The 26,674-nt window shown below is 34.4% G+C and overlaps 2 protein-coding genes across 2 annotated transcripts in view; one reads left to right on the top strand and one right to left on the bottom strand.

The window, feature by feature from the left end:
• Positions 1–9,269, top strand: part of LOC128164386 (zinc finger SWIM domain-containing protein 4-like) — a 28,551-nt gene extending 19,282 nt beyond the window's left edge. Inside the window, exons 15-21 of the mRNA XM_052828174.1 lie at positions 133–296; positions 503–1,191; positions 6,807–7,002; positions 7,107–7,234; positions 7,326–7,411; positions 7,771–7,905; positions 9,030–9,269. Coding sequence (XP_052684134.1) covers positions 133–296; positions 503–1,191; positions 6,807–7,002; positions 7,107–7,234; positions 7,326–7,411; positions 7,771–7,905; positions 9,030–9,094 — 1,463 coding nt within the window. The 3' untranslated portion in view covers positions 9,095–9,269. The remainder of the gene's footprint in view (positions 1–132; positions 297–502; positions 1,192–6,806; positions 7,003–7,106; positions 7,235–7,325; positions 7,412–7,770; positions 7,906–9,029) is intronic.
• Positions 9,270–9,308: 39 nt separating this feature from the next.
• Positions 9,309–25,433, bottom strand: LOC128164385 (afadin- and alpha-actinin-binding protein-like). Its single transcript, XM_052828173.1, has 14 exons — positions 25,305–25,433; positions 20,595–20,787; positions 18,710–18,843; positions 18,209–18,377; positions 17,296–17,434; positions 15,729–15,798; positions 14,773–14,932; positions 14,480–14,570; positions 14,258–14,359; positions 12,986–13,176; positions 12,279–12,455; positions 11,294–11,393; positions 10,854–10,974; positions 9,309–10,590 (listed from the first exon to the last, which is right to left on the bottom strand). Exons 2-14 carry the CDS (start codon positions 20,784–20,786, stop codon positions 10,392–10,394), a joined length of 1,845 nt encoding a protein of 614 aa, XP_052684133.1. The 5' UTR covers position 20,787; positions 25,305–25,433; the 3' UTR covers positions 9,309–10,391.
• Positions 25,434–26,674: the final 1,241 nt, after the last annotated feature.

The raw sequence follows: 26,674 nt of genomic DNA on the forward strand, positions 1-26,674 counted from the left end.
GTACTTTTTGGCAGTTGAATAATTTTTGTGAGTGCAAAATTTGATCAACTCCAATACCATCAGTTGTTCGCATTTGCGTTTGAGATAATTTTTTATGTATGTGTGACAAAGAATATTTATTTTGCATTACAGAAGACATTGGTAGATTAAAAGCTGTTCTAGATGTTGCCCAGAAGCATATACATAGCTCGTCCCAGTTGTTTAAACTGGCTCAAGATGTGTTCAAAATAGCTACTCCCCCAGATTCTCCTAAACATATGCCTGCCTTGAATGCTGCATTTGAACTTGGACTTCAGGTTAGAACATTTTGGCTTTAAATTTAGGTCTAAAGTTAGCTAAAGAATCCAGAAAATACATATAAGTATCTAAAATAACAGATTCTAGATTAAGATGTTATATTGATTTTCGACTAAAAGCTTTATAGAAAGAAAAAAAAATGTTTTTGAAGACTACAGCAGAGTTGAAAAGAATCGGAAATAAAGAATAAGTGTTTTATTTGTAGGTGATGCGTATGACCCTGATGACGATGAACTGGAGGAGGAGGGAGATGGTGCGATGGCTAGTGACGTGTGCCATGGAGGTAGGGATTCAGGCCCTCGTTTCCATCATGCAGAACTGGTTCCAGCTCTTCCAGCCAATTGAGGCGACCAGCATGGTGGCCACAAATATCATGTCTCACAGCACCATGATGCAGCTCAGTGTCAACTTCCGTCAGCAGGAAGAGCTGGCTAATCATGCCAGAAAACTGGCACTTCAGTGTGCCACCAAAGATCCTCAAAACTGTGCTCTCTGTGCTCTGACATTGTGTGAAAAAGACCCTGTTGCCTTCGAAACTGCCTATCAAATAGTCATTGATGCCGCTGCTCACATAATGAATTCCAGCCAGTTGTTTAACATTGCACGATACATGGAACATAGGGGCTATCCCATTCGAGCATACAAATTGGCTCTATTGGCTATGAAAAATCTCAAACTGTCCTACAATCATGATACTCACCCGGCCATCAATGACATTCATTGGGCGTGTGCGCTCAGCCATAACTTGGGAAAGAACGAACTTTCCAACATGATTCCGTTGTTAACAGACAATGTTCATTGTGCCACTGTGTTATCAGACGTACTGAGGCGGTGCACTCTGACAGCGCCCGGCTTAGGAAGCACTGACGGAAAACGCCGTGCAATAAAACACTTGTCTTATGACAAGGATCCACTCAGGAAATTGATGGATGCCACAATTCATGCCTACATTGCCACCACCCATTCAAAATTAACTCACATTAGCCCCCGTCACTATGGCGACTTTATTGACTTTCTTAGCAAAGCCAGAGAGACATTTCTCCTTGCTCATGATGGACACATTCAGTTTGCACAGTTAATAGAAAACATGAAACTAGTGTACAAAGGCAAGAAAAAACTCATGTACTTAATCAAAGAAAGATTTGGTTTATGATTTTGGTAGTTAATTCCTGTATGTTTGTTATGTCTGTGAGAGTCGCTGGATGGGTGTTTGTATGGGACCAATGTTTTGTACCTCAAGAACTATGTGATTCACATGAGACAGTTCAGATTTGGATTTCCACAATTCAAATATGATCAGTTTTGTAAGTGATTTGGGCTCCATTGGTACATTATATATTTACTTTGTTTAAACACCCTATCCCCCTTAAAAAAATTATGGAAGAAACATACATTTTCATAATTTTTGTTACAAAAATCATCCGAATGTTATGATTTACTAAGACTTGTGTCAATGTCTTATGGTCATTTGCATTTATATTTTTTATGTTATGGAACTTAATGCAAAGAATTAGGAACGCTTGTCAAAAATATGCATATCATGTCTCTAAAAAAAATTCCAAAAAATCTAATTTTTTTGTCCTGTCCTTTTCCCCCCTTCTTCATTGTGGTTTAGGTTGCACTTTGGAACTACAAAAAGTTAAAGTGTTATTACAATAACTGTGACATTTTTTCCACCAGTCCATCTTGTGGTAAATTCATACTATGATCTTTGTCTGGCTTTATTTTTTCCCATTCCTGATCAGAGGATGAATAATTTGTTCTGTCTGCATGTTTGTTTGGGGAGATTGATTTATGTATTTGCCAATGATTAAGTTGTATTTCACTTTCATAAGTTTAATACATTACAGGCTATGAAGGATAAGCCATTCTTGATCTGTATTGTTTATCAAGTATGCACATTTCAGATCTTGACCCCCTGTACAAAGCTTTTATATCTTTCCAGTATGGTGCTATGGAGAACTTCTCTATATTTTTTCTATTTAGGAGACGATGAATGAATGGGTTCCAGAATGCCTTCTATAGAGGCATCCAACTGGGAGCAAATCTCTGCCTACCTGGCATGATGAACATTGGTGTTTTCAGACATTATGTCTCATGAATTTTGTCTCAATGTCCTATTGCTCCAATCTCATTGTGTGTATTGTTGTGAACCTCATGCAAGAGACAATATGTAGTCACTTCATGGGTATGTGTATGTTTCGTGTCAACAGTGCAGAATTATGCAAGTAAACAGAAAAAAACAAACAGCAATAGTTTAAAACTAACTGTGCAATAAGCTTATACCCTTGTTTAACAAAAGGCAGTTTGTAATGGAAATATCTTTTTTGTACTCTTCACTATAAAATGGTGTACATGAGCTTTTTTGAATGTCTGCCAACAAGAATTTTGTATTGTTTTCTATTTTGTAAAAATAAGCGAGGTAGTGAGTAGTAAGAAAGTGCTACCTCAAACTTTAGGGGTGTTAGATTCACCCCCTAGTATGTCCAAATCTGCTTCAATGCACAGTTCCTTTTTTCATCCTTATTGTACATTCAATCAAACATTCTGTGGAGTCAGATTTTTTTCTTTATATATTAATTTTAGCGTTTATATATATCCTGTGGATATAACAGAGTTTAGACATGTTGTTTATCAGTTGTTATTTCTGTTGCTATATATTTTATTACACAACTGTTTTTGTGGAGAAAAAAAAAATAATATGTTCAAATATTATCGTCTGTTTTGTTTGGTTTAATATTTTTTTTAAACTTGTTTCAGGTGAAAATGTTTGTTGTTTTTTTTTCATAGTAAACTACATTTCCATTATCAGAGTAATTTATTTATTAATTGAATTTTTGAGTACTCACATTTTCCGATGTTTGAAATATACTAATAGAAATGGAGAAAAAAGATTTGTCATTAATGAAATAAAGTCTGGCATTTTTAGGAGGAGAAACAAAATTTGTGAATTGTGCTGCGTCAAATACAGTATTATTATAATATGTTCAATAAGTGCTCTTTTGATTTTTGACTTCTGAGCAGTTGTAGTTATATTTGGATGATCATTGAGTCGCTGATTGTGATAATAATCCTGATTTATTTATTGTATGTAATCTTATTTGTTTGTCAGTCTGTGGATCATGGATGTTTAGTGCTTTTTTGTTCTATTTATAGAAATAGTAGATTTGTCTAGTCCAAATGATTTACAAGTCTCAGACCCCTGCGACAGTGGCTGAGGAGAAATATGTCATAATTATCCTGACTTGGAAAAAAAATAAACAATAAAAGTTATTGTTCTTGTTTGTTTTGTTTTTTTAAATTGTTTTTATGTTTGTATGAATGTCGTTTTTGGACAACAAATATTAGGTTGTCTAAAAATAATACTACAATGAAAATTAATTGTAACAATTAACCTACTTTCCATTCTGATTTCGTTTGTAACAAGAATTTATCGATGGAATTCACTGAAATGCAGGGCTGGGTTTCACTAAATAACTTAAGACAATCTCATACGCAGATTTAGAGGACAAAATTTATATGATGTAAAATTACTGAAAATAGCCCTTGAATTCCCCCCGCTCCAGGCAAACAAACCTATCCTTTAGACCCATCCAGGGAAGATTCTGGTCTTGTCGTACTTTACTTGCAAGTTTTTTACAAATCCATTTATTTCAAACTATTTCAAAAGTCTCCGTAATATTTGAATGGTATTTAAAACTTTGTAGTTGCCGCACAATTTAGAAATGCTTTTTTTAAAACGCAGTCCAGGCCCGGCCCGGGGTGGTGGTGGTGGGAGGAGGGGGGGGGGGGGGCTTAGATGAACTCGCATTTGATCTCTCACCTTTCGAGCTTGTCTAAGTTATATGGCCCCAAACCCTGGTTTGCCCGGTGTTGAGAGTTCTATCCCGTGTTTGTTGACGAAGTGTCTTCAATTTGGAATCCTGGCATTTCTTTAGTATATATTATACAATTGTTAATGTAGACGTGTCTCTTGCACGAGTTTATCTAGATTAGTGAATAAAATATGTGCTCTGCATTATAAATAACCTATACCCTCTCGGAGTGTCCTCGTCGCATTTTCTCATTAAACTGCAGGCAATTACAACCAAAGAGTTTTAAGCAAAATCAATACAGCCCTGTTTGCTTTACCTATTTTTTCACGTTTTCAATTTCTTTGGGTGCATTTAAAATGCATTGTCTAGATCATTTCCACATTTGATCACGACCGTTAGTGGGGCCTGACAACCGTGACACAGTCGCTGTCTGGGTGAAGGAGAGGGAGAGGCTTGGGAACACAGCTCGCCAACCGGGGACTGAATACTGTGAAAGAAGTCGTTGATTGGTATAAGAGGATGTATATCTTGGCATTGATTGCGATTCACAGGAATCAGTAATCCATGGCCTTGCGTTGTTAAAGCCCCTTAAACGCATAATATGTTTTATATATATCCAGTGTGATATATACTTATCGCAAACAAATCGCGTGTGCTATATATTCCATAAACCGACTTGATCTGCACTGACTAAATCCGTTGGCAGGGATTTCCTGTGTCCAGGTGAAACACCCACCCCTTGTTACGTTACCGGACATGTAAAAGTGGATTTTTTGGGGTGTCTTTTACGATCGTTATTAAAAAGCGCAAACATGTCTATGGACTTTCGGAAAAATACATATAGGCCAAATCGACCTGATTCCAGATTTAGGTAAGTACATAAAGTATGTTTGAAACAAATATGTTTTTAAAATATATTTGAATGAAAAACTGATGCATAATTATTCGTCGATGATTGTCTATAAATATCAAGCAATTTAGTTAAATACAGCTTAAAACACTGAGATTTTAGGATGTGTTGCTAAGGCTTCGTAATTGTTGGACTACAAATCAACACCTGATATCAAATTCCGAATCTTCTACAACATCAAATTAGTATTAAACTTGTACAGAATGGTAGATAATTAATCATTTAAATCCACGCCATGAATTGAAAGATTGTGATCGTTTATAAGACCCTAGCTATATAGTCTTGATGACAGGACGACTTACAGTGTCTGCTTAACACAAAATGTCCACCGAACAAGTGGTATTCAGTAGGTAATGCAATAAGATAATTATTGTTGGATTGACCGAAACATTCACCATATTTCAGTACCGGTCATTTTGATAACGTCTGCCTCCAACCAAATATAAACATTCTCAGAATCGCTGCAATAGCTTTGCTGCAACATGTTGCTATAGGATTCGACTTTGTTAACTCTTAGAGGGGTAGTCATCATAAATTAATAATAATAATAAAGATATTAGATAACGACCCATCCCAACACCCTCATCGCCACCCAACGCATCAGTAAATGTAACAGTGCAAATATTTGAAGCCAACCTGGGGAGGGGGGGGGGGGGTCTGAAAACAAATGTACGGGGCCAAGTATTTCCATATTTCTAACCCACGACTCACGTTCTGTCGCGTTAAGACCGGACAGAAAGTCTGAGGGTTACGTGCTCTATAGTTTCCCAAACTGTTTTGCAATGAAGTTTTTCTTTACATACTTATTCCTTTTAAATGAGCTCTTTCTAAGGTCGTTAAAGAAATCCGCTTAATAAATTCAGCCCATAACATGAATTATCGAGTGGGGATATCGATTTAGAAAGAACCACTTTCAATGCGATAAACAACAAAGAGATGTTAAATTTTTAAAATCTGCAAACGTAAGTGAAGTATTCTTGTTGAATACACGTACATTTTCTGATATGATTTGTTCATTGTGGTACATGCTTAATGGGACCACGTGCTCTTTGCAAAGAGACAGCCCAAGACAAATACCACACCAGCATTTTCTATCAGTATTTGTAATAAAGGGACAATTGGCAATTGCAGACCAGATTCGTATAAAGTCATCTAATGTTTACTGCCCCCCACCCATCCATCCCCGAAAAAACAACTTCATTGCCTCGGTAGGAGTGCATATTTTGTGACGTTTGGTTCACAACCGTTACTTAAAAATCGTTTAGCGGGGATGGATGTTAATGCAACATATTGCAGCAAAAACTCGTTCATAAAGGTAACGGACTTCTTTTCTGTGATGACCAATACCATTTCAAAAAAGCCGCCAATATATAAAATGCTTTGGGTAGCGGGCATTTCGGAGGGGGGGGGGGGGTGATACGATCCAGCATTGAATGGTCGGAACCGTATTATGCGTATGAAACAACAATCTGTATCATCTATATATTTGCACCCTTCTTTAAATTTTGGTGTACCGTGTTCATCAGTTAGTATGTTAAAACAATGGAAGAACAGTTCCACTTCTCAATATATGGTTATGGAATACAATGGTTTTGGTATTGTAATGATATTAACCAGTTCTGCTTAGACATACTCAAAAGAATATGCTTTAATGATGTTACAGTTGTTTGTCAGCAACTGTTTTTTTTTTTTTTACTTCTTGAACATAACAATACAGTATGCACTATTTCAGATCTTTTTGGTGACTTTTTCTTTGTCTGACTATCACTGGTATATCATTTCAGGACGAGCTATGCCTTGATGTCACAATGGATGATGCAGTTAGGAAACCGATCAAAGGCTCCTGTGGAGGGCTACGTCTCACAGCCCAATTTTCCAACCAAACACAGCGCGGGAAACGTTTACGGCAGACGGTCTAGAATGGTTAACTCAGACGGAGCTCCAAGTCCGTACAACCCAGATGCTGCACAGCTAGCAGCGGTAAGATCCCTAAAACACCATAGCACAGAGCACAGAGCACATGACTCATGGTGACAACTATCAATATTAAAAACTGGGTTTTTTTTTTTTGCTTTCCCTCTTAGATGGACGAATCCATTCCTCCACACCTTCGATTCTCCACAAACAACGGATACGACGACTTCCACAAATCTTACCAGCAAGTCAGCCAGCAGTTCCCAAACAAACACTTCCCAGTATTTGGTCCACCAAAGTGAGTCTTACGAACTCCTCTCTTTAATTTGTCTCTGGTGTGTAAACTATGTGGCTATTAGTTACTCTGGTTGTCGGGTTTATCCACACAGGCTTCGACACGGGCGGGCGGGAGGAAGCTGGCGTCACGTGAAGGAAGTCCTACAGGCTGGCGGGCGACGCATTGTATTTGTCGATGGTAGGTATGACCGACTGGGAATTGGAATTGTCTATGAACGCGTACTATAGTATGTAACTTACATTGAGAATTTACAGAATGCAGAAAATTCATTCTATATTGATTAGAGAAAAAGGACTGTGCGAGTAGGATTTTCACTTTACGATTGGTAATACACGAGTCCACATGTAAAAAGACATAACATATCTATTCATAGTTAAATATATGTTCCGTGTAGTTGAACATTTTGGACGTAAAGATGATTACGAGACATATGTACGTCTTCAGAGAACGGGCACAACTTACAACAATAAGTTTTCAAAATAGCACTTTTACTTTTTAATTCAGAGCGATTTGTATATTCATTAAATTACGTGTAGGTCAAATTGCATATGAAGATAGTATAAAGATTGATGATGTGCCCAGAGGTCATTTGATTAAGCCTGACGCTCGCCAAGATCGGCCATTGAGTAGAAGCCAGTCATTCTCACAAAACCGAGACCGCAGACCTGACGGTAAGACTGACACATCATAAACACTACTTTCAATTGTCTCTCTTCACTTTTCTTTTCATCACAGAGAAAAACAGACCAACAGAAAAGCAAATCTTTGATCGCCGCGAGTGAGTGAATATTGGATAAACGATATCATTAAAAGGCACATGCACGTAACTCCCCCTATTTGTATGAGAAAACCCCAAAACAACTAAAATTGTTTGTCTGAGAACAAATCGAACACGTTCCTTCTATTTGTTTCACCGCAGCTTTCCCTGCAATAGAACAACCCGTCAACATGGACTAAGGGGTAACTAGAAAACAACGTGGTAAACGCATATTGTCGTCTGCTAACAGTCCAAGGGAGTCTGGCTTACGTCATCTCACAATAGTTATTACTTGTTCTACTTTATCACTTGAACAGTGCCTGCTTGTATTAACATTTAATGTTACACGTATTTAACCATCACCGTATTCATACGTGTGAAACTTCTGTCTTTTCTAGTCGCGCCAAAATTCTATACCAACCAGGCGAGCGTAACATCCCAGTTGTAAGTCTACGCCATTGTTTATGCACAGGCATGCCGCAATGAACAGCCATAAACTCAAGACCGACAGAAAAAAGGGAGAGGCCAAAAGTTGCATTAATCACTGTTTGGTAGCGGAAAGATTAAACATTTCATGTTTTTAATTAGGCAACAAACGGGCTTTCTCTTCTTCTGTTCCTTTTTGTGTGTTAACATTGATTATGTTGATAACGAGGATGGCGCAATAAGACAGTCACAGTTTGAATATTGATCATGGCGGCACTAGTCCTGATTAGAAGACCCGATTGAAATAATATTAACTTGTAATTCATACTAGTATTCCTTGTATTAAAATATCTAAACCTAGACTTGTGTGCTAACAATGCTATAGTAATGTACATACATGTATACGGTATGAACAGTATTCTTTGATGAATTAAAACTTATCTAAACTGCATGTGTGTAAAAATTTGAACATTTGATGGTTATGTACATGTATAAATTGCTTGGACGTTTGATTTAAAGGACATAAATTTTTACTTCTCTTTCGAAACTGAAATATAAATACCTTACGCTATTTCTTCCTGAAAAAAAAATATTCTTGTATTTGTCTTTCAGCAACAATTTACGGACTTGAGAGGAAGAAAGGGATGGAGCAGGGAAACTGGGCAGTGATGCGATAATCCAATTAAATGAAACATGAAAATCCACTAATCTCATCCACAGCTTTAATTCAGTTTCTTTATACTCTGTGCTACCTGTATCAGTATTACCATAAAAGTATTATCCCGTGTTGGACTTGTGAAAAATATATTGTTCATTTGTTTATAAATTAAATGGAATAAAGAATAACTCTTACTCTGTTGTATTTTTGGGACAAAAAAAACAACAACAAAATTTTAGCAAAAATATTAATTTTTATTTAATTTCAGAAAAAAACCTCTGAAACGTCAACAATACACACAATAAAAATCCTTATCAAGTTAGGCACTAATTCAGCATGACGTGGAATGTAATACAAATGACAAATCCTCAATATGAAGAATGATATGCAATCATGGAGAAATTGATATGTTTGTTGAACATTGAACACATGCTTCTGTTGAAACTAGATGTAAACCCCCTCCAGTGTAAAGCTTCGAGATGCTGGTATGCTTGAGATAACACCGAGATATTCCTCAAAGAAAACCTATTGTTTCTTTTTGTGACAAGAAAAAACCCCATACAAATCTGATGTTGGAAATCTAATTTTAGATGATACAAAACCTCCCAAAACTTTGTGGTAAACATGAAATATTCAGAGAATTTCAATTGTAAATTGACATCAACAAAAAATATCTTGTATTTCAATGAATTTAGAGATCACTTATCAAAGACATAAAAAATATCACCCTGTCCTATAACATTACTATGGTGTATAGAAATTTGTAAAGTTTCATCTTGGAATTAAAATAGACTACTGCTACACAGTCTCCAATTTTTCATACATCCAAAATACATAATTCAACGCATTTAACATATATAATATAAAAATGACAGAACTTGATTAAAATTAAATAGATTTCAAAATTATCATCTAAGGAGTTGTTTGAAAAAAAACTATTGATGATATTCTTGAAATCGGTAGAGTTTCAATCTGCATTTTGTTGGTCTTCATTACATGGATTTTCCAACATTATTTGAATATTTGTGTGGATTTTTTCCCAACATAAATTTGAATCTAAATAAATTATCTATACACACTTACTCTACACATGTATAGTTTGATATGTCTGGTGAAATCACAGGTACATCAAAAATGACTATATTACATCATCAGTATTTGCAATGTTCAAAAATAGATATCTTCTCACTGGCAAGGAACATTAAAGGTATGACACCCTGCAGAAGTTCAATGTATGTAAACAATGAAGGCCATTTCATGTCTTAAATATGGTAAGTAATATCAAAAGAGCAGCACGCGGACAGCTGTGTTGATCCCTACACCCCAAGGTCTTCATTACTCCCTGTACTGGAGCGTCGGTAAAACAATGTCTTTCTCGCCGAGTCCAACTGTCCAGCAAATAGAGATAGGTCGTTGTGAGCCGAGTTGGTCATTGTGCTGTTATTCAGGTACTCAGAGCTGTGTGAGCGCTTCAGTTCACTGCTGCTGTCATCCAGAGTTGAGTTTTTGTGCTGACTGCAAGAGTAAATGAATAAGAGAAGGGTTTTAATGTCGGTTGAAATCAAATTCCACTTAATTAAGAAAATATCATTATAGTTTTGCCTTTCTAGTAAAGAAACAGTTTAACAGAGCTTGAAACCATCCATTTAATATGTATATCTTAAGGTTTCTGCCGAATTCTGACAAATACACCATATGAATTTGTACATAAATTATATGTTGACAAGGCAGTTGTATTTTGAAAAGAGGACATCATTCTGTTATGGACTGGCACTTACAGAAACTGTTCCTGAGGAGTTATCCCAAGGAATCTAAAGAGTTCCACGGTGGAGGGAGTTTTTGGCTGCCCTGATGGCGCGGGGGAAAACAGAGGAGTGGAAGGAAGGAGGCGGACTGAATCTGCCAAAGTAAAAGACATCTTGATCAAATAATACAAATACATGTAATGAAAAAGGGTTTATTAAGAGCATATCCATTCTCTCAAAATGCTTTAAAACATTTGTGCAAGATGAAGTATATGTACAAAATATAATCCCACTTTACCACCAACAGTGTTTTGCACACAATGTCTTTGTATCCTATATGTTATCTTTGTATTTGTGGGTGCATATGTTTGGAAACGTTGACATTTTCAAATTTGTTTTTGCCCATAATTATGCTGTTGTTCACACACAACAGATGAAGGCTGGGTGTAAATTGTTACCCAGACGGTTTATACCTTTTTGAGGAGTGGATTTCTCTGTCGGTGATCTAAATGGAGATATCTGGAGGAACTGGTTTTTCAAAATGGTGGTCTTTTCTTCTTCTAATGCCCTTCTCTGTAAGATGAAAAATATATATATGTTATGAAAATAACAATAATACGAGAGGATGAATTACATTATTTTAAAAATATTTATTAAAAAATTTTTTCTAGTAGGTTTAGTTGTATGACTGATTTGGTTAAAGGCAAAACTAATTGATCTTCAACTTATGGTGTTTGGAAGTTGGCCAGTGTTTTGATTTGTAAAAGTACAAAAAAAAATATTTAGATATCAAGGTCTGTATAGATGTTCTGGTATATATTGAGCACATGTACATGTATATATGCACATTAAATCCCGTTGTAAGGTTATTTACATATGTCTGATTCTTCTGCACATTATCTTGATCACGTCAGAGAGGTTCAAGTGATAATTGAATTCAATCAAACCTTCCTTTTGCCATAATTATTTCATTTAAAAGGGATGTGAAAAACACTACGTCACTGCTTCTTTTTAAAGGGTAATTTTTCATGTGGGAAAAGTTTGATAAGAACAAAATACAGGAAAGGGGTGTGGGGGTTGGCGGGGTAGAGGTCACAATAACAAAACAGTATGGTCAACAAACTTAAGTTCTCTGACATATCTGATCTGCCATGACATTAGTATTTGAGAATCCCCAGAATAAAAGTTATAGTTTTGAAGGGTTGATAATGAATAAGTAATTACAGAATCTCATTTACACGTAGGAAGAGGGAATGCTTTGCCAATCAAAGACACTATCTTCAGCTGCTAGTTATTTCAGACAATATTATCACCGTATGCTATTTTAAATATGATAATTTCCCCATATCTGTTAAAAATATTTGATAATTATATTCATTTAAGACAAATCCTGCATGGAAATAGGTATGAGATAAAGAGAAGTGACTAATAAATTCCTTTGTTTTAAAAAAAACTCGCCTCTTTCCCCAATTTAATGGCTGCCTCTGTGAACTGCTTTCTCTCCTCCAGGAAGTTGGTTTTCTCCTCGTGAAACAATTTCTTCTGCTCCAGGAGACTTTCCTTTTCCTGTACCAGCTTGGAATCATCCAAAAATACCTCCCCTGAGTTCTGATGTTTATGTGTTTGAATGGAATTCTGCAAAATGAAGAAAAACTTAAAATGCCAAATCATCTATTAAATCAACATCAAAATCATTGGGTATCAAATTTATATACAAATATAGTTAATCAATTACTTGTCTGGGATAAACAAAATAAACAAAATCATCCTATCACTGCATTGATAGGATTCAAGTTTAAACAAAATCAAGTCATATTCTTAAAGTGTTTAATGTTATATTAACTCTAAAAATTACTAAAATGTAAATCCTCCTTAAATATCTGGTGGATGACAGCCTTTTTCTTGGGAACCACTTCATGATCTCTTTGCTTAAAAGTTAGTTTTCTTTAAATTTATTTAAATTCATTTAATAATTTATAAAAACCATGGATGTATCCTGACTGTATACTGGCTGTATCCTGACTGTATCATGGCTGTATCATACCTGTATCATGGCTGTATCATGACTGTATCATACCTGTATCATGACTGTATCATGGCACTATCATGACTGTATCATGACTGTATCATGACTGTATCATGGCTGTATCATACCTGTATCATACCTGTATCATATCCTCTTGTTGCTGTATCACCTCCTTGTAATTCTCCTTCTCTCTCTTGTGTCTCTCTATCTGCTCTTCATAGGTCTTGATCTGCCTTTTCAGTATTTCCATTTCTTTCTTGAACTGTTCCATGTCATAAGGCTTGGCTGTAGACAGTCTGGACGGACTAGATTTAGTGGATTTGGTTGGACCTAAAAGGTTAAAGTGTGTGAATGTTCATTAAAAACTGAATATCATTACTCCATAGAATAAGGTTCTACCAAATAGAACTCAATGAAATCTTAAGAACTGTAACAATTTCAAAATGCTGCTTTCCTTGTATTTGATTAAAACTATCATGAGCATTCTGTGGAATCATTTATTTTCATGGAGCTTATTCTAGTGGACGTACTGCACATTTCTTTGTTTTTGGGGAAAATATATCATTTTCAGGTACGTTTGTTGCTGAGCGTATAGAATAAGGATGATATAGCTTTAGCAAGTAGGTAAAATTATTCCCCTTTGTGTATTTATCTCCCTTGCACTGGAATTGATCGTGGTCCGGATTTTATTTTGGATGTTTATGGACGTTCAGGGAGTAATGATCAAAGATTCGGAGTAAATTCAACCTTACAATGCAATGATGTTATACATAGGAAAAAAGAGTACCGGTACTTAATCGAAACAACCATGTTTATTGCAGTTGTCAGGATTTTTAATAGTTTTGTTTACATTAATTTTGAAGTCAGCTTTGTTTTGTTATTAAACACATCTATAAGGTCTCAATTAGATCAGACACAAACAAGACATTATAATGCGTGAATTACGTCAGACGTTAATTGTTTCGTGATGTATGGATAATTACCTATAATGAAATATGATCTCAACTTATGAAGTGTTTACATGAATTGTTGTGACATTTTAGCTCTGAATGCTTGACACGTGTAGGAAAAGAGGAATTGTCAAATGAAAATTACGAGAACAGGTAATGAAAAGAAGTTACACTGTTTCATATACAACCTTTCCAAAATTTGGAAATCCCTACTTGTAATTTTATTATTTTTGTTCAGAACAGAAGAATTTTTCAGAAATTCTGCCATATCACTGAGATTTTGCCAAAAGAGAAAGAAATTTAATGAGCTTTAACTTCATTCAAAAGCTATCTCATCACTGAAGTAAAATAGGATGTGAGCTATAACTCTGACTTTCCAAAATATGTTCACCAGTTTTCCGTTTTCATAAAAACTGAAATAGTCCATAATCTATAAATATCATACACCCTTTGTCTCTTACTTGGCAGTTTCCTCTTTTTCCTTTCCTTTAATCTCTTTAACCGTTCTTTAAACATGTTCTCTAAATTTTCTCTAATCATGTCATAAGGCATCTGGAAATAACCTGGAATAAACAAACATCAAACATACTAAAAAACACACCCCAAAAAAATCATTAATAAACATACAAGTTTCTTTTAAAAGAAAACTACTGAATATTAAGATAAATTAAAGAGAAATTTACCATCAATGTCGTTTGAGCTGCAGTCAGTGACTGATGGGTAATTAGACTCCTCATCACTGGAACAGGACTCGGAATCTGGAGATGTGGTGACCTGTACACAAAATAACTCTCAAATAACAATCATTTTAAAAGAATGTGCATACAATGTTTAAAATAAACTTGATCTTACCAATTAAATATTTGACTGTTTTCTTGTGTTCTGCATTAAGTTTTCATAATAAAGTAAGTTGATCATACCAATTATATATTTGTTTCCTAGTGTGCTGTTTATCTGAACATAAAAGAAAAGGTACCTTTGTGGAATGAGAGGTGAGATGATGGCTGAGTCCCAGGGCTTTACTGATGTCCCTGTGAATGTGAGCAAGACTGGTCCTCAACTCATTGTTCTCCACCAGCAGTTCCTTCTGTTTGGCCTCATACCCTGTCATTAGGTGCTGGTACATCTCTTCTTGTCTATAAATGATATACTAGTCATGTACATGTAGGTTCACAGCATATTCACCAAAACTAATGAGAAATAAATAACAAAGTTAAAAAGTTCACCGAGATAGGAACTTGGTTGGTCATGTGATCAAATTCAGAAGCTTGATCATGTACCATTACCAAGTTCGACTGTTCCTACTCTGGTGAACTTTTTAACAATGTTATTTATTTCCTATATTTTTACGTTTGAGAAAGTAAAATAATTTAAAATTCTGAAAACATAACAGTGTTTTTCTGTTAACAAAAACACACAGTCAAACCACAAACTTGTGCACTTGACTCAACACAGAAATGAAGGTTTTTGTTCTTCAATGAGGTTCATATAGGGACAGATACTTGCAAAGTTTTAAAATACTGAACAATGCTAACTCTACATGTATATCATAAATGTGAATGCATGTTCCTAATGTACTAGCGCACCTATTACATATTTGCATAACTTTACTGTACTTCATTTAATGCATACTGCAAGTTGCAAATTTCACATTGTACTAGCTAGCTTCTATGTGCATACATTTTAAACCCTGAAAAATTCTGCATCTCATATTGATTAAGATGTAGTCGAATCCCTCATTGATAGATATAGTGGATACCGTAGATATAGTGTTGCTTGTACTTAGATCAATGCATTGGCATTTCTTTCAATCAGGTTAATTAAGCACAAATAACAAGTGTCCACCAATAAGACATATAAATACACATTAGATATGAATGAACTTTACTAAAATTTACAAGTCAGGTGAGACAAGAATAATCTAAAACATACTTGTTAGACGTAGACCTCCACTGGCTTCGTTTGCCATCAGAACTCTGTAGGGAGAAAGCAATATCCAAGCCTGAAATAAGAAAACAGACCATTCTAAACGGAACTCTATTGGAACTTCTTTATGATCTTTTTTTCTCTATTGACACCACTTTTTTACCTAGCATTATTCTGTTTAACTTGTCAACAAAATACATTACTCTCTTAAGGAATCCTGTCATGGAAGATCTGCTCTAACAAATAACAATTTTAATGAAATCACTATTCACCCATTCTTTTTCTGAAAATGTTAGTACCTTACCCTCCAGTCAATTCTGAATTATTTCATTTTTTTCTTTTTAACAACCCTATTTAACAATCTCCGATCCCCCGCAATGTTCGATAACTCTAAATTATCCGTAATTTGTTTATTTGTACCATAAATCTGAATTTGATATAGACAAATTTAATTAGTCTTGAAGTGTTAACATTACGCAAAGTTATTCAATGAACTGCTTGTCTAGTGACTCCACAGAGACCTACTACCTAGTGGTAAAAGGGTTTGAGCCACCAATGCCGGTACAACCTTCTTTTTTTTCCTAATTTGATCTCAACTTAAAGTTCGAATGATAATTAACATTTTTATGATGAAAAAAGTACTTTAAGGCTGAGGATCAAAGAACCTTGCATGAACTTAATCTTTTTACACTGATTTTCTAACGAATGTCTTCCTTTCCAAATTTCCAAAGCAATTCCTATTATCCACTCTTTTGTAAAAATGCTGTTCATACGGTACTCATTCTACTAATTCAGGATCAAAAAATTTTAATTTTTAAATTAGTTCCCATGACCAAAATTTTTAGATCAATTAATGGTACAGGCAGGTGTTTTATTGTGGATTTGAAAAGGGGGATAACTCAATTTTCAATTAAATTGAGAGGCATTTTTTCTTGTCATAAATTTTTAATGTGAAATCGTAATCTACTACTACCATAAATTGATAAAATGGCTTATTCACATTTGTATATAGTCATATTTTTGTGAGAAAAGCAAAATTACATTTATATTGTCATCATGTACAAAACTTCATTTTCCATATAATATATTCCTGATTAGATTTAGAAAACTTTCTTCTGATAAGTGTTATGGATATACTTTAATGCTATTTATCATAAAGGTTTAACTTACACGCAGGATAATCATCATAGAAGGCAGCCAAATAAAATTAGGAAAAAAAATCAGCTCATCATGCTTTAAGAACAAAAATTGATATTTTACCCTTTTTCAATTTAACCAATAAAGTAAGTCAAAAGGCAGCATTTGACCCGATGCGACAGAATCTGAGAGTAATTTTTTCTTTTCTATAAAGCCGTTCTTACCCACTCTCCCATGATTAAGCTGCTCTTACCTACTATCCTATTGAAGAGCCTATATAATCCTGACTCTTCTATTCAATGAAAGCCATTTATGCCTTCCAACAAAATCCTTCGAACCCACTCTTTACATGTACTGCAATAGGAGTTGGTCTTAACTATACTCTTATAACAGTAGAGCGACCTTACCCACTCCCCCATCACAATGTTAATCTTACCCACTCTCCTGTTGGGCGTCTTGTCAGCCAGCAGCTGGTGGATCCTCTCCTTCAGCTTATTGCTCTCTCGCTCCTTCTTCTTCAGGTCGTGCTTGTACTGGGTGTCCCGGTCTCTGATCACACTCAGCAGTCTCTTCACCTGTAAAACCACAAACTTTGTTGTTTAATGAGGTTCCGAACTTGACTTTAGAGCAAATATTTTTGTCAACATTCTGTATTATATACTTGTGTTTAATCTAATGTTTGGATTCTTCAATGGAAAATACACCAAATTCAATTAAAGAACCTTTGGTTAAAAGGAGTTTGGTGAGGAAAAAAATTTTCATAAGGGGAAAGTTTATCCAAAAAAAATCAATATAGTAGGGTTTTTCCATTTTCAATTTCTTTATAGCACTGTTACTTTGGCATCTTAGTTTCCAATATCTCGGCATTGTGCATAGGAACAAAATGACAAAATTTGAACAAAAATTATGAATTCAGTTGTCATATTCTGGCATACAAAGTAAATAAATGCTTAAAAGTAAAGAGAATTTATAGAATAAAAAAAAAGATTATTCTGTAATGAAAACTTGAGAAAAAGGTGTAAAAAATTTGAATATTTTGAATAGGTTTGTAGTGACAGAAGACAAATTTTTTTTAGTATGGCTTCGTATAGACATTAGAAATTAAAAATGAATATTTTGATTGTAGGAATGGGCCCCTAGAAGATAGTTGCCCATGCCTATGGACACAAACAAGATAAGGTCTCAGCTGTCTACAGGGCAGGCTCAACACAACAGTACTAGGTGTCAAAGCTGTGTCACAAAACAAATATGAACAGGGCTATTTGTGGAAAACATCATTATCAATAAACTATTAACCTGAAAAGCAATATTCTATTTTAATCATCTTTCTTCACCGCCCTCCCTCTCACCTCCTCTCTCTCAGACTTGAGCTTGGAAGAGTTGGTCTTGTGCTTGACCAACAGCTGTCGACTTTTCTCCTGTTCCACACACACATCCCTCAGAAGTTTTTCCTTCTCTGTCTTGAGCCTTGCTATGGTACCCTGATAATGTTCACATTCACTGGTCACCCGACGAAGCCTGTAAAAAAAAATTGCAATTAGGATTTAAGAGTAAGACTCAAATATTACTGAACAAGTACAACTGCATCAAAACATAAAAACCTGCAGGAAAGCTTTTCTTCTAGAATAATTTTTTGGGATTAGGATATAAAAGAAATCATTGAGACACATACAAAATGCTTTGTCTAATTTTTGATAAGAGAGAACTTATGTATTTTCTAATCTTAATTCATTGAAAGTTACGGGTATTGACAGATGCATGTATAAGCTTCCCTAAAACTCCCCTAGTTTACTTGGTCTCCCAATCAGTGATCACAGAAATACAGAATATGATCCCAAATCAATACCAACCTATTTTCTAGTTCCTCCTTTGTGCGGCCATGCCTCTGGAATAGCCGTAGAATCTGATACAGGCGATTTATTAGGCATGTCATCTTAGTCTGGTTGTCATAGGATAAAGCTTTAAACCCAAGAGAGAGTAATTCCTATTGAAACAAAAAAAAAACAAATTAATAGGTATGCAATACTCCCAGAAAATTCCCGTACTAATCAATTTGACAATCTTCCAGTTCACCATAAAAAAAAAATCTGCCTCAAAATTGTATCTTTTATACAATGAACCTGGTACATGTGTCAATGTAGTTAAAGATAGAATAAATATTAATTATCAAAGACTGTAAGTGTTTAAAACAATTGCAAGTATAACAATTCATAATATTTTTAATTATATAATGCAAATTTTAGCATGTTAAAATAAACAAATGTCCATCTTCAAATGTCTATAGATGAATTTTTTGATGTCATATAAGAACAATATATAGTGCCTTATATAAGTTTTACGTACAGTTACAAATGTTATACTGATTCCATCTTTATATGTGTATATGTGAACATAAAAACACATTGTAAAAGTTCCACATTGGATTTCTTTAAAAAGCAGTATATAAAAATGTTAATGAAAAACATATATGGTAGATTTCAATATTTTATCCAGGTGATGTTACGATAACATATGCAAACATCCCAATAGTAAATGAATATAATATAAACTTCATGCAAGCATAAATCAAGTTATTTAATATTGCTATGATTTTGGCAATCATTTATTTCATACACAATATCCTTCCATCAATTATGTTCAGAATATATCAATATCATGATAATATTAACACCAATAACCTGGCAAAGTCATGCTTACCCCAACCTGCTTCATTGTTCACTATGTCTTTCTAATTTCAAGTCACACAGTGTTTTAATTATATATACGGTACAGTCCAATAGTAATTATATTGGCACAGCATGAATCAAACACTCGGGGGCCATATATCTCAACCCCTGTAGTTTTGCATCCATAAGTTCTCGCAATACTTTATTAATTAAGTCTAAATTAATTAACTCATCCATTATAATGCATGGATCAAAGAAGTAATTGATGTATATAATCATCTAAATGGGATCATACTGTAGCTATCTCTTAATATGCATCCAATATTAATGCTATACAAGCAACTTACTTGGTAGTAAAGTATATTTTACTTTTATAATACACAAAATATATTACACTCATATATTATATATCAGCCAAACTTCATAAATTGCTTTAACTCTAGGAAATCAATGATAGGTTGGTCAGGTCATCTTCCACATAAATACATGTACAACAGAGAGAGAGAGAGAGAGAGAGAGAGAGAGAGAGAGAGAGAGAGAGAGAGAGAGAGAGAGAGAGAGACAGGACAGAGAGAGTTAGAGACAGGACAGAGAGAGTTAGAAAAAGAGAGAAGAGATTTACAGTCATAAAATAATTTCAAAACATCTTAGATTCTACAACTTTACCTCCACAGTGTCCAGGATATGACAGCCCCACTGAAGCAGCATTGTGCTAGACCTACCAACACCCAAACTGTGGAGCCTAACAAGCCATCTGTGCTGACATTGTGTATGTGTCACTCTGTGATGTAATGTGTTTCTTTGGGACAGAATGGCTGTAACAACACATGGCCTTTTCCCTATCTCATTTCCCTGATTACTGGAGATTGAATTGTTAGATATACCCCTACTTTCACACCTCTTGTTTTCTGCTTATTGTTTGTTTTTTTTACCTGATAATACCTTCTCACAATACCCGACACTTACAACAAAGCAATCAAACTGCTCAGTCACCGGCAATTATCATAATAACCACTTAATCAGTGAAGGTTAAAATAACAAATGGGAAAATCAATTCTGATACATGTACCTGGTTCAGGAAGGAAATGCACTGATCGATGGTGTCCGGGGTACAGAAAGTGTTCTCATCACAACCTGATTCCTCCGAAACACGAAAGGTAGAAAAATCCAGGTCCCCCATCATCTGCTGCAGGGTGGTGGAGAAATCGTGGAGAAAGTCATGACCGCCCGGTGTCGACTTCAGCACACCTATGTCAGCCATCCTGTCAATATTAACATAGATTCATTGATCAGACAGGCTAGGCACCTTTTTCCTGATCAATATTCACCTGAGGAGAGCAGCCATCATTTCCCTGAACAAATATATCAGGTCTTATCAGACAATGACAAGACATTCAACCCTTTGTAAACTCATTTTACAGATTCATCTAAAGAAAATAGATTTTTGATAGCTTAATTTCATAAAAGTACATATAGAAAACATAAGGACCCTTGTTTCAGTTAATATCAAAAGTCTTTTTATCTATACATGTAAATATTTTGATCTACACCTTTAAAATTTTATTAATAAATCTATATAATAAAGCCATGATTAATTTACCTTAAACATCAAATCCAACTCTAAATTAAATACTCTGATAACCAAAATACTCACTTGAGGAGGGAAAGGGGAACTATATTGTATACCTAGGTACCACAACAAAGGTGTAGATACAGGTACATGTATTATCAATAGGTATTCTCATAACCAAGCATCTAGTAAAATCTCTATCCAGTTCACAAAATTGCTCCTAGCTGACATTGTGTTTTTGTGATGACCTCAATGACGATAATGTTATAAAGTCAATTTCACACATAGGTAAAGATTGAACGCCCATCCAGGATTGCATATAATCTGAGGGTCAATAAATAACCAGTCTCAATGAGACCTGACGGGACCTCACGGCCTGATCAACAGACACAGAATGTACACTCTGTAGATACAAATGCCAGTCCACACACACCACTCCACAAAAGTTAAGCTGGATTTTCATTCAATCCATTTACAAAGTCAGTGCAGGCTGGTGCATTTAAAATTACATGTTATATGACCGCTGAACTGCTCAAAATTCAGTCAAGCACATCAAAGTGAAATTCAAATTTCTATAAAATCAAGGATTCAATATCCACCCACTTTATCATTTTTACTTTTCATGTCTTGATAAAATGCAGATTTTCAAGATAAAGATGACTGGAATCCATAAAGTCTACACATATAAAACAGACTGCTGACGTTAAATAACATTTCTAAAAGGAGCTGTAGTTTTGGATGGTTCTTACATAATACACAGCATTCTTTTCAGCCTCTCTACCTCATCTTCCAGAATTATTTGCTCTTCACTTCTAAGACATATATTAACAACTCATATCTAATAAGTGCAAGAGAATTATTTTCATTAAAACAATAACAGTTGGCAAATTTACAGTTTCCAGTGCTAAGATACATAAAACAGGTGTCTATTTATCTGCAGTTATCTCCCTTAATTCTGCCTCCTTGAGTCTGGATGCCGTTGCTATCCCCAATACATTCATTAACATTGTACCATAACTAATGCAAGGATGAGATGTGACAGAGACCAGAGAGAAGCATCAGAGCCCTAGCTAATACCCTAGGATAGACTAGCATACAAGACATTACATGAACCGTAAAATGAATTTATATAATTAAAAAAACACGCAACCTTTATTTGCTTAACTCCTGATGGGTTTTCAATTAATTAATATAACAGGGAATTTAGCACTTTATGTTAACTTTTGATCACTGAGGGTTTCTTTAAAGTCTAATACACAAAAAGCAAAGACCATGAATGGCTATTTAAATACTCTTCATGCCACTACAAATCCTTAAAGACACTATCATAGATATCTTTTAAATATGTCCTTATTACATTGTAATGAAGTAGATCATTTAATACACCATTGTCCATTCCAAATCTTTGTCATGTTTTGATAGCTAGGCTGTTTCATTGTCACATGTACTAATATAATGAATACAAACAGAAGAAATATAGGTCGTTGGGATCACACTCCGAGTTAAATTTCTTTTAAATACCCTGATTCTAAGTATATAATCACACCAATGTAATTCTTCATGGGGGATATATAATGCTTGCGAAGACGAGTTTTTAAAAGTAAAAGTTTGTCTAGTTCAACAAATCTTCTTTCCTCCAGTTCACAAGACTAAAAGCCATGAGTATACAATGTAAAATTTAAATTTCAAAGCAAAAACAATTTTTTTTCAGGATTTGGGATTGGATCTTTATGTCCCTAGGAAGGGATTCTTACACTCTCTGTTAGCATGATCATGCAAGTCTTTCTCTCAGAGATGACTTACTGGATTTATTTTTTTATAAGTTTTTCAAATGAAATTAACAGATAATCTGTAGTGTATACTGCAATGGTCTTCATAACTTGCAGTATAACTACAGTATCTATGTGATGTGTGACATCAGGCTACCAGATCTCAATACATTTGCAGTAGATGAATGTTCAATAACTTGAACTAATAAGTTTGTATATATCTTTTTTCTCCATTTACCAGGTAGTGTGCTGGTACAAGTTCTACAGAAAAAACATCATGATCGAACTTCATCACATCTCATGTGTATTCTCAGTGTGGTTTTATTGGTGGAATTGCAAATATGCAATATATTCTATTTCCAAACTACCATGTTAACATAGTGTCTTTGTTTTTTTTATACCGGTACATGCTCTCAACTTACACAGACATAGACAGATGAGGCCCGAGTATGAATTCGAACTAACCCATGTGTTTTTTGTGATACTGCGTAAGCAATAACAACCAGACTGTTTTTGCTGGATTATTAATATTAACTCACAAATCGATTCCCTCTTATTATAAATTCAGATATTGACAGGTTTTTTATAGATCAACATACGTGTTATTTTTGTAATTTCTTTGGTTGGTATATGAATATCAGTAGAATTGTATCGTATGTTCGAATATAATGAACGTATAAGTTATAGGTTGCCTCAGGTTCCAATTTCCATTACTTATTGTTGATTGAATTTCCTCATAAATACACATACTTAATTTTCAGCAAAGAACGGTTAAAATTAATTGACACATAAAACCAACAAATCTAATCTTTTTTTTTTTACCTAAGAAATAGACACAAATTAAAATACATGTATAGTTTTTACAGGAATTTATACATCTTTTCTGTGCACATTTAGTAGTTCTGTAGAAGTTGAGATTAAAAATGATTTGACAGTGGGTAGCGTTGAATTTTTTGAAATATATTTTCGTTCGAAATATGAAAATTATTTATAGATCCGTTATGAAAATTTTAGGGAAACTGAAGTCGAAACATGGGTTGAAGCGTAGACCATCTTCGGTTTTGACTTTACACGTTTTCCAGAATCAAATACAAGGGTTAGTGCTAATCAAGAGAAGTGGATGAAGGCTATGCCAGCATTTCCATTTCTCAAAAGAGAATATGCGCTACAGCCTATCACAGGTTAATGTTTTCTTTACTTTTTGATGAATTTTAATGAAATGACAAATACCTGTCAATGCAGCTAAAATCGATGTTTGAGGAAAAAAACAAGTTGTCTTCATTGACACTTCATCTTTTATATCAGGAGATATTAACATGGACAAAAACAATTTTCTTACAGTCTCCATTGGTGGTCCGAAGACTGCGCCAGTGAATTTTGGTGTCGGGTCAATGAAAATCTAAACTCAAAACTCAAGAAGTCCAATAGACTTGTAGATTTTCAAAGTTATTACACAATCAAAAATATATTTAAACTGTCTTATTTGTGTTAATGTTATAAATAAATTAAATAAAAAAGCAAAACGTGTTTGTTTGTTGTATCAAGGACATATTTAGTTCCATGGTCATATTATTTAGTCGGATCTAACTAGTACATAACAACTGACTGAAACAGGACAAAGGGCGAATCATGGCAGCCTTTTTATCTTTTGCCTTTGTAAAGAACCAAAACATTATAATTATCATGTTCATGTATTTACTTTTTTTATAAAGGGGGTCAATAAAATTTTTAGGGGGCCAGTAAAATTAGAAAGTACACTGGCCCTACTGGGCAGTAAGTTTTAAAAGTTTTTGTGACGACTGTTGGGAAATACACGAGACACCTCACACAATTTTTCAATGTAATCATCTGGTATTTTATTTGTTTAGGATGCAAATATCACCATGAACTTTCTATTTTGGGTTGTGTATTGAAATCTAAAGCAGCAGAGCTGGGAGCTGTTTTAAAACAGAAAAATCCTGACTTTTATGTTCTTGTGGATAAATGTAGGTCTGGCAAAAAGGTACAATTATTATTACTGATATGTTGAGCAAAAAGTGGTGGAAGCAGAAACTTGGGACAGCTAGAGTATAGCTAGCCTTTTATTGAGTAACGTTAAATAGTTTATAAACTTTGGATGATTGATATTTCTTAAATAGACCCCACACTAGAAAATCTATTCATGATTCATGATAATTCGATACGTATGAAATGTGTTCAAATTCACACCTAATACCAAAAACTAGTCATTTTATCCCATAACTTACAGCTGGGACAAGGCTAACGTTATCTGGTTATGGATACAGTTTTGGTAACGTTTCACAGGTGTACTGAAAACAGGACAGTTTATAGATAAATGGCAAACGGACACGGCCATCAATCCAAAATAACTTTACATTGGTTTTAAAACTAGAACAATACCTATGTGGAAAATAAAAGTTCAAAATTAACAAATACTTACTTTCAACAGGTGTTTAGAGAACTACATTCGGTTCAAAACACGACCATACAAAGCTAGCCATTGAGCGTCTTTATCAACATTTTAGTTTCGTACTTAACTTTTGCATGTAGGCCTACATAATAATAATTTTTGAATTTTTATAAAACACGTAGGCCTACATGTATTGTAAAAATTCAAAATTATTTTATCGCATGGAACTAGTTAGTATTCATTTAAATTACATATTCACGTATCCTTCGAAAAGCTTGTCTGAGCACAAGGTTTGAAAGGAGGAGTTATTGCTCTTTGTACATGTATTGATATGAATATATACACATGCACATGTACCCTAAAATTGGATATTTAAGACCCCATTCCCCTATATAGGGGCCATATGGAAAAATCTATTTTATGATTATAAGAACATGATTCATACCTACTCGTGTTTTTTTTTTTAAGAAACACGTACTTGATTAGGGAACTTGACTTTTTGAGATGTGTTACAATATCCACATGTACCACATTATGTCCATAATGTTACTTAATTTGTATATTGTTAACAATCTGTTAACTATAGTTTTCATCCTTAAAACTATATTAAACGGTTGTAAACTATAGTTAACGAATGATAATCTAAGTTTATCTGTAAGCAAATAACGTACGTTAACGATAGATTTTGATGATATCTTGTAAACTATACTACGATCTACATTCGTTAACAATAGTTGAGTTGTTAATCATAATTTCCCAATCGTGAAACTATATCTATCAGATAATTCACGTTTTGCAATCGCAAATGGTTGTTTTCAGTGTAAATAACAGTTTAACACTTCTGAAACATAGATGATCTCGTTAACTATGGTTTACAGATGTGAAATATAGATTAACGGCGTCAAATATGTTTCACCAGAGACATATATAAATAACATAAATAATGTTATTTATGTCGCTGGTTTTACAGATGATAAACTAGGTTTATCGACTGGTAACTATAGTTTACGGACGCTAAACTATAGTTTATGGCTCGTAACAATCTAATTAAAATTTAATGTTAGATCCGCTCGCTTACTACTGCAGTATAGTTTACGGATCGTTAACTATAGTTACCGACGTTAATCTATATTTCACATCTGCAAACTATAGTTAACGCGATAATCTATGTTTCACATATGTAAACTATAGTTAACACTGACAAAAAATCATTTGCGATTGTTAATCATAGTTTATCTGATAAATAGGGTTTTATGATCAGTAAACTACGGTTTACAACTCTAAAGCACGCCAAATTCACATAGTTTCACAGTCGATAAACTAGGTTTATCGGCTGTTACCTAAATTATAGTTAACGACGTTAATATATTTCACATCTGTAAACTATAGTTTACAAATGC

The sequence above is a fragment of the Crassostrea angulata genome, chromosome 10, assembly GCF_025612915.1.
Source record: "Crassostrea angulata isolate pt1a10 chromosome 10, ASM2561291v2, whole genome shotgun sequence".
In the NCBI taxonomy this organism is placed as follows: domain Eukaryota; kingdom Metazoa; phylum Mollusca; class Bivalvia; order Ostreida; family Ostreidae; genus Magallana; species Magallana angulata.